The sequence below is a fragment of the Puccinia triticina genome, chromosome 6A, assembly GCF_026914185.1.
Source record: "Puccinia triticina chromosome 6A, complete sequence".
Classification (NCBI taxonomy): Eukaryota; Fungi; Basidiomycota; class Pucciniomycetes; order Pucciniales; family Pucciniaceae; genus Puccinia; species Puccinia triticina.
The window spans coordinates 4,700,906-4,710,125 of NC_070563.1; the positions used below are offsets into that span (position 1 = coordinate 4,700,906).

At 50.8% G+C, this 9,220-nt stretch overlaps 2 protein-coding genes across 2 annotated transcripts; one reads left to right on the forward strand and one right to left on the reverse strand.

The window, feature by feature from the left end:
* Positions 1-89: 89 nt before the first annotated feature.
* Positions 90-1,571, reverse strand: PtA15_6A568 (uncharacterized protein; the record flags this gene model as incomplete). Its single annotated transcript, XM_053170287.1, has 3 exons — positions 90-149; positions 288-853; positions 932-1,571. 3 exons carry the CDS (start codon positions 1,569-1,571, stop codon positions 90-92), a joined length of 1,266 nt encoding a protein of 421 aa, XP_053021494.1.
* A 5,504-nt stretch (positions 1,572-7,075) lies between these two features.
* On the forward strand, positions 7,076-8,672 carry PtA15_6A569 (uncharacterized protein; the record flags this gene model as incomplete). The annotated part of the gene is made up of 8 exons (XM_053170288.1): positions 7,076-7,207; positions 7,269-7,349; positions 7,430-7,563; positions 7,633-7,790; positions 7,880-8,050; positions 8,113-8,317; positions 8,379-8,517; positions 8,607-8,672. 8 exons carry the CDS (start codon positions 7,076-7,078, stop codon positions 8,670-8,672), a joined length of 1,086 nt encoding a protein of 361 aa, XP_053021495.1.
* Positions 8,673-9,220: the final 548 nt, after the last annotated feature.

The window sequence follows — 9,220 nt, forward strand, 5'->3', positions numbered from 1 at the left end:
TCATTCTGGATCATCCATTACTGCAACTTCAAATTCATTCTAACAACCCGCCCGCTCTTGCTACAATCAATTTTTTGTACTCCTAATTCTTAAGACCTAAAGTTGTTTTCAATCAATGCAATGAGGTTTTCAAAACTCACAAACTGACACTTTGTCCATCAGGAAGATCAAGTTCAGTCATTTTTGATTGTTGAGAAGGCAGCACCAGAGGAACCAAGACGCGAAGAGAGAAAGAAATATTAGAAAAACCTGAAAACTAGCAAATTCCAAATACGGAAAGGACTGACCCAAGGTAGCTGGTTTGAACGGCGTATATCATTCATTTCTTCTTCAGACACAACGATCAAGGCCAACCTGAACATCCAAAACGTTTTGACCAAGTGACTTCCAAGTTCCTGAATAGTCCGCAACTCACTCGCCCCGTCGGTTCTCCGGTCAAAGATTCTATTCCTGGTTGCTGTCAACGCACGTAAATCGGACCGGGGAATCTTGAGTTTTTTGAGGATATCAGACTTCATCAGATGAATCGATGTGCCGCCATCCTTGAAAATGTTTTCTATCCCTCTTTCCATGTGGTCTTTACTGATGATTGGAATGGGGGGCAGGTCTGGATCATGCATTTGATTGAACGCGCGAAGCGACCGAATGGTACTATCTCTGGACGCTCGAGCTTCGCTAGCCGAAGGCGGACTGAGGAGCCAATAAGTGTCCATACTGAGCCACATCGCTATGTCGAGATAATGGGTTGGATCTTCGAGCGCGTCGTACATTCGAGCCACGAGACTGTCTTGTAATCTCCTGAGACCGTCAAGATTCGAGCTTGCCGCCTTGCTGGTGAACGTCACAAAAAGGCCTGTTGATTTAGCGGGCCGGTGACTATTAGACAAGGTCACACCCGTTGATCATATTTGATGAAGAAAACCACGCTGACCTTTATGCCAAATCTGAGATAGCTCCATGGATGCGGCCGCAATTTTTCTTTGGCCATTATTCGCATTGGGATCGAGGGAATTTTGATTAAAATTTCCAAAGACGCACACTCGGCAAGGAGGTCGTTGAGGAATATGTCGCAAAGATTTCTCGACGTCTTTTGATTCCCTACCTGAGATCCAATGGATCATGTCAGAGGCGGGAAAGATGATCCAATCGGAAGGGGAGACGTTTTGCAACTTTTCCGATAAATTCGGGTCTAGCCAGCTGAGGCGCTTTGGTTTTGCCGAAGAGTTTTCCACAAGGTATTCGATCACCTGGACTATCTCCTGCGCCAGAGCTTGTCGTTGGACATTCGCCAAACCGCTTGCTCCCGAGGTATCGCGTTTGGCCAGAGCTTCGGTGATCACATATACCACTTGATCTTCTGTTGCTACGCCAAAGCTCCTTGGCACTTTCCACAAGTCACAAAGCACTTCATACACATCGGCGTTCTTGGTACCTTCCTTAGCTAGCTCCACCTTCACGTACGCGGTTACCCAACCCGGAAGCTCGACCCAAAATCGACGACGCTCAGGCGGCAATCCGGAAGTTGAAACATCTCGACTTGAAGCTCTTGGTTCGGTTTGGTAAGACGACATCACACTCGGATGGAACGCGGGCGCGTCCTATCAAACCCCGTTTCTGACTTGATCGACAACAGCCTACAGTAGGGCGAATTCCCTTCAACCCTTTAACGAGATATCCCATGCGGGGTATCCAGCAAGCAATCCGGGATATTCAGGAAACAATCCAGGATATCCAGGAAACAATCCGGGATATCCGGCAAAGGGCTTCGGATCACGCCAGATAGTTGTGATCCCCGCCTCAAGTACGGATGGTAGTGTACCTGCCAGGCGGGGCCGGGTGTGGTACTACACCACGGCCACTGGAAAGCGACATGAAGTCAACTCTCAAAGCGGCTACCACGGCCAATCAATTCAGTTTGCACGTCGTGGTTTGCCAGTCAGATCTGCTGGTGGGCCATCAATTGTGAGTCCGGCGGGGAAGTCGACTCCCTACCCACCATCACATCGGTATACACACCGAATCGCTTTGCTGTCCCTATCCAGAGTGGCATCAAAGCGATTCCAGCGAGGATCACTTTGGTGTTGGTGTGCGGAGTGCTAAGAAAGCAATTCTGCTGGCAGTCGCTTTCAGCAGGCCTGACAAGTGGCCGTGGTGTAGGTACACACTTGGGCCAAAGATGGATCAGGTGACCAGATGCCAACAGGTACCCAAGTAAGTCTATTTTGACATTCTCTAATATGATACCAGCTTTGTGGGAGTAATAAAGGATAGTATCCACTGTTTAGTATCAGCAGTGAAACCAATTTTGAATCCAGAAAACAAGTGTTAGCTATGGTAGTTTCTTTTGGAAATTCTCTAGTAGCTGGAGCATTAATTAAAACTTATTTCAGATAGTGTAAAAAATTAAAAGAAGGAAAAGGGAGAAAGTTTTGGGGGATTTACAGGGATGATATAAACTATGTACATGACAGTAAATCTGGAGCTCAGTCACACCATTTGAAATGATGTTTGAGAATTATAAACCCTCTGAGAAACATATCACAGAATAAAATGTTATCCCAGGCCCAGCCAACACTCTTGTTTTCTCATGATTCCAATGCAGATAGCACAGGTTCATGTTCAATAAGTGAGAGACTTTTGGCCATTTTTGGTTTAAAATTGCAGTAATAAAATCTGTAGCCAATCCACAAATTGAATGTATTGAGCTCAAAACCAGGAAAGTCTTCTATATTATTTGCTTAGGGGTAGCACTGTATCAGATTAATCCTCTGTGCTACATGAAGAAAGAAGAACAGTGCAGGGAATTTACAGAAAATTCTTACTAAAACTTAAGTGATCTTTGCCCTCAGGAATTTTTAACCAGCCAAGCAAGCATTAGCAAAACAAAATTCAATGCAACAAAATATTTCTCAAATTCCTGTAACTTACATGCAGAGACTCCATGTAAGCTTGTGGTGTTTTACTTCAACCTTTCTCAAGAGTTGACTGAGCAAAGCTTCTGTAAAAATAGTAGAAGATTACTTTATTGCAACAGTTATAAAGTAAAGAACTCAATACAAGTAAAATACACTTGAGTAACATAAAAGTAAACAGATTAGTTTTATATGACTTAATTGTAAATGATCAATAATATGAAAAATACCTAAAACGATCTGAACCAAATCAAAGGAAATCTCAACACAACAATAACGACGACGATGTTCAACACCAGGAATAACACAACAAGACAGCCTGCCCAGAGACTGAATCTAGCTCTCCTGAGAGTTTAGAGTCGGCAAGAGTTAAGATCGAGTTTTCGATTTGATCGATTTTTGTACAAAGAAGAAAGACTTTGAGGAGTATTGGAGTCGATGAAAAACAGCGATCAATAATGAAGGCAAAGGTAAGGGACGATGGATGGAACGGAAAGGGGGAAGAATAAAGATGTCGGCGGATAGATTGTGGATGACAAAAGTTTAGACCGCGGGGTTGAGATCAACCATTGTGAATTATGTAGATTGAAACCATATGCATGGCGCATGCATACACGTCATCAATGTGCGGGGTTAAAACTCAACAGCTTCAATCCACAGTAGAGATGGCATATGGCCCCCGGGTACCTACACCATGGGTGAAGCGCATCGAAATTATTTTGATCGCCCACCGAAATGCTTTTGGTTGGCCCGCCTGCAAGGGCGGACCGTCCATTGACGGTCGGCAATTCTCCAGAAAGGAAACCAGCGGTTTACTGGATGGGATTCCAAATTTATTTCGGATTGCCAACCCCATTCCGAATTGCTTTTGATGGCTATTCGGAATGGTGACGGGTTGGCGCGGTCTGCTGAAGGCTCGAAAATGAGAGTGGGCAACTGGTCAAACAAAAGGGTAATCGAACCAGCACCATCTGGCTGATCCACCCCACAGGAGCTGCTTGACCACTATGCTAGACACACCATGCAGTCAGGTGTGTGATTAGTGGATATAAGGCTGCATTTGTGGGGCTTGCCCGGTCGTATACAAAACTATTCCGGGGAAAATCCAGGAAAGAAACCGGAATGAGATTCCGGTCTGTTTCCTGGAATGAAGTCGAATGAATTCCGACTTCATTCCGGCGCGGACCCATCTTTTCAGGTTTGGGTTTAACCCGAATTGTGATCGGAATGATTCCGGTCCTTCGACCACACCGGAAGCATTCCAATCGCTTTTTGGTTTTTCTTGCCCTCCAGTATTTTTACTGGATTCAAACTCTAAAACTTCACCTGTGGTGTAGGGTGCGGGTACCCCCCTGAATTCTCACTAATTCCCAATACCCGCGCCCGCTAGCGGGTACCTGCAAAAGCAGAACGTTACAGGGTACCTGCCAACTGGCCCCCAGAGCCATCCCTACCCTGTAGGAAGGGCACTTTACACCCAGGTACCTGGCACGGGTGCGGGCCCCTGCCTCAAATTTCACTCAGACTAGACACCTGCAAACTAGACACCCGCACCCGGCAACTGCCGGCGGGTACCTGGACAGTAAGAGGGGTACTGGGTACCCGGCAACAAGTACCTGTTTGCCATCTCTAATCTACAGTCACTTTTCACAGTGCAAAGTGACTGTTCCAAAAGAAGCCATTAATTAATTATCAGGTAGAGTTACAATAGAAGCCTTGTGGCACTGCGGAAATTAACTGCTTGGACCAGGCTGTCCAGGCAGTCGTTGGACAGAGTTTTTACAACAAGTTCCGCAATTTTACAGGTCTGGATTGGGGAACTCATTGGACAGATTCTGTCCAACAACTGGTTGGACAAAACCAGGCTCCAGCTAGGGATGTAAATGGGTCGGGTTGACCCGGAAAGACCCAAGACCCGATGGGTTCTGGGTTGGGTTTGGGCAGCCCTCAGGCCTCTCTTTAAAAAAGCAACCCGACCCATCAAGGCCCGATTAGATAATTGGGTCGGGCTCGGGCAGGGCTTTTCCCATTCGGGTCGGCTCATGAACCCGATTGCGACCCGTAGTGAGGCTATCCGACCAAAAATGTATGTACATCATGCTCAATCACTTGCCGAGAGGGATAAGGCGAGATGAATTTGTACCAGCTCGCCGAGAGGAATACATACCTCCCGGCGAGCTGGACTTCGATCAGCTCTCCGAGAGGAATACACACCTCTTGGCGAGACGGAATTTGTCAGCAGCTCAGCAAGAGGAATGTATACCTCCCGGAGCTAGACTTATGAGCAGCTTGCCAAGAGGGATAAATACCTCTCAGAAAGATGGATTTGTACCAGCTCGCCGAGAGGACTACATACCTCTCGGCGAGCTGGTCAAAGCTTAGCTTGCCGGGAAGAATACTCACGGCGACCTGGCCAAAGTCCAGCTCGCTGGGAGGTATGAATTTCTCTGAGCTGGACTTGGGTCAATTGTCCAGGGTGTCTTGGTGTACATGTCCCTGCACGCCAAAAAAAGATGGCGTACACAGGTTTTTCAAGGATGGCGTAAAAATCTGGTGTGCATTTAGCACAACTTATGTTGTCTTGGGTCGGCCCAAGACCCGACCCGGACCCAACTCTTCATTAATGGGTTTGGGTTTGTGCAGTACATTTGCAGTTTTGTCCCGACCCAACCCGACCCGGTGCTCACGTCAGGTTGGGTTTGGGCACCATTTTCCAACCCAAACCCGACCCGTTTACATCCCTAGCTCCAGCAAGTACTACAAGTGTTGGGATTTCACTTGTTTCCACAATCCTCTCTTCCCTTTCACTATCCTGTCAATCACTCTCATTGTAACTTATTTATGCATATAGTCATTTTCTTTTATTCTTTATGTTTCATCTAGTCCCTTTTCCGGATATTTTCTGCTACTGGCTAAGCCAATCTTCCTCCCGATTTTCTTGCCTCAAGCTGTAATTTCTTTAACAAGATCTGACTACAAGAAAAAGTGAAGCAACTTCCAGCTGCCTCAGAGTTCCTGTGTGTCAACTGGTGGTGGTCTCAGTTTGGCCTTTTTCTAAGGTGACCTGATGCAAGCTTGTGCAAATAAACATTGTCATGTAATTGGGTGGAGTTACAATGGCCGCTATGTTGGAATATTTCACAGGTTGACCAGCATCAGTTGTGCAACTTTTTCTTGCAGTGTCTGATAGTGAAATCACATCTTCCATGATCATGAAATGAAATGAAATTCATCAGAGAAACCAAGTAGTGATGGATGAGGAACGGACACCCCCTGATTGATGAATTTTCTAAATAAATGAGCCAAATGTCCCTATTAGGGGGTTTCAAACATGGTGCAGGTCCCAGTTCAGGAAGCCCAATCCAGGAAAACAAAGTTCCTGCACAAAGAATTTTTAAATTATTTCTGCATTTTTTTTGGGTAAAATTGGGTTCAGGTATGCAGGGCGTGTTGCAGTTGCACCGATTTCCTGAATTTGGGGTTCCTGAAACAGGACCCGCACCATGTTTGAAACCCCCTATTGAACAGTTTCCAGGTGCAGGTTGACAGCCGACAAAGCAGAAATTTTTGGGGAATGCAATCATCTCAAGGTGAGCTGGCCTTCACTAAGCAGTATAACTAGGTCCACTTGAGAGGAACAATGTCATTTCATCCATAGCTCTAGTCTTGCAGTTCTGAAACTGTGGTTGATCAGTTGGAAGTGGGAGAGAGGCACTCGGATGCCCATCCCCAGAAGCAGCTGTTGCGGGCTGCGCAGCGCGCCGGGCGGTCCGGACCAAGATACAGTCTCGACGATACAGACGAGTGGTGTGTGGCACTGACTGAGATTGGGTGTATGCATGGGATAAGGCTACATAGTCAGGTGGACGCTGATGAGGATATCCGGTCATCGCCCTCCTGGTCTGGTGGTCTCTTTTTCTTGGCGGCAACCGGCCGGCGCTCGGCCGCTCGAGCCGGCCGGAGGGAGGGATGGTTGCCCTGGAAGGTGGCCAAGCGATCTGGGGAATTGGGTATGCAAATCGGGCGGGGCGGGGACAGATCGGGCCATTCCCGCTGCTTCCCGGGGAACACCACTGCCACCGCAACACTGCTTATCGCCCCCCAGCCAGCATAAAACACCCACCACCCCCACACCCCACACCCAGCCAACAAACAGCCCAGCGATGTCTGTCTGCCCAACCACCTCCGCACCCGGCCATCTGGCCAAGTACATGGACCTCCCCCAGCCCGAGAACCTCATCCAGGCGGAGTACGTCTGGATCGACGGAACCGGCGGCTTGCGCTGCAAGACAACCGTGCGTCATCCCTCCCCACCCTCCCACCGTTCGTCTGATTTGCTGATGGCCGGCCCCACAGACGATGGATCTGCCCAAGTCCGGCCAAGTGACCGTGGCCGACTGCAAGGAGTGGAACTTCGACGGCTCCTCAACCGCACAGGTACGTTCCCCAGCCGCAAACCTCTCTCTCTCTCTCTCTCTTTCGCCCATCGATCGGTCGCTCACCGATCGTCCCAACAGGCCTCGGGCACCGACTCGGACGTCTTCCTGCGTCCCGCCGCCGTCTTCAAAGACCCCTTCCGTCGGGGCAAGAACGTGCTCGTCCTCGCCGAATGCTACAACTCGGACGGGACGCCGAACAAGACCAACTTCAGGTCCGTGTCCCCAACGATCGTTCTCTTCTTTTTGCTTTCGATCTGAGCCGATCGTGTGGGCTGCTGCAGATACTCGTGCAAGAAGTCCATGGACGCCGCCGCCCAACACAAGCCCTGGTTCGGCATCGAGCAGGAGTACACCCTCTTCGATGCCGACGGCGTCCACCCCTACGGCTGGCCCGTCGGCGGCTTCCCCGGCCCGCAAGGCCCCTACTACTGCGGTGTCGGTAAGCCCACCTCGATCCAGCCGCCTCGTCCTATGCTCATCAGCTGACACACACACACACACACACACACACACACTTGCTGTCCGAAGGAACCGGGAAGGTGTTTGCCCGAGACATCGTCGAGGCTCACTACAAGTGTTGTCTGTACGCCGGCGTGACCATCTCGGGCGTCAACGCGGAGGTGATGCCGTCCCAATGGGAGTTCCAAGTCGGCCCGTGCGAGGGCATCGACATGGGCGACCACCTGACCATGGCCCGATGTGCGTCCCTCCCCCTCTCCCCTCACATAACAGCGCGGTCTGACCGTGCTTGGGGATGACAGTCCTCCTCTACCGAGTCACCGAGGACTGGGGCATCAAGGTCTCCTTCCACCCCAAGCCCTTGGCCGGCGACTGGAACGGCGCCGGCGCACACACCAACTACTCCACCGTCGCCACCCGCCAGCCCGGCGGGATCAAGGCGATCCACGAGTACATCGAGAAGCTCGGCAAGCGCCACAACGAGCACATCGCCGTCTACGGCGCCGAGTACGTCCCCCTACCCGCTCCCCTCTGCCCTCTCTCCCCGCTGACCTCGTGCGCTGCTCAGTAACGACCAGCGTCTCACTGGCCGCCACGAGACCGGACACATCGGGAACTTCAGCTCCGGCGTCGCTCACAGAGGCGCCTCGATCCGGATCCCCAGACACGTCGAGGCGACCGGCGAGGGCTACTTGGAAGACCGTCGTGTACGTCCCCTCCCCTCCCCCCCCCCCCCCCCCCCCCCCCCCCCCCTCTCTCTTCTCTCTTCTCTTGCTGATGTGACTGTTCGACACAGCCTGCTTCCAACATCGACCCCTACCAAGTCACCGGGATCATCGTCGAGACCACGTTACTCCAATAAACTCCCCCCCCCTCTCGCGTGTTCCTTGTGTGTGTGACGCTCTTGTCTGCACGCCTCCTGGGCTCTTGTGTCCCACTTCTCTCTCTGTTTTGTCGTCTGAGCAATCCCATCCCCTCGTGTCCCCCGCCGGCATCTTGCCGCCAGTCCAGTTCCGCTCTTTTCCGCTGTGCGCTGAGTTTCAGATGCGTGCGGTGTCTGAGCCCGGCAGGCTTGGTGCTCTGTCTCGTGCATTCGCACACCTGCGGGCCATGCTTCCGCCGACGTGTCTCAACTACTGCCCTCAGCATAAAGCTGTAGTCCAAATCACGCTCCGGCCGCAGTAGGGTCGGGGGGCCATTGATATACCCGGGACGGCGCGGAAAGGCCATCGGGCAAGTCCTATGGCACTGTAGCTCAGTTGGTAGAGCACATGCTTAACATCGGCGCGCCGGTGCTCGCATGTTGTCGTCGGTTCGAGCCCGGCCAGAGTCATTCCTCTCCTCTTCCTTTTGCTCGGCTGCCTTTTTCGCAGTCCGGGGCTGCGCTTCTTGCGCGGCAAATGGCTGTGT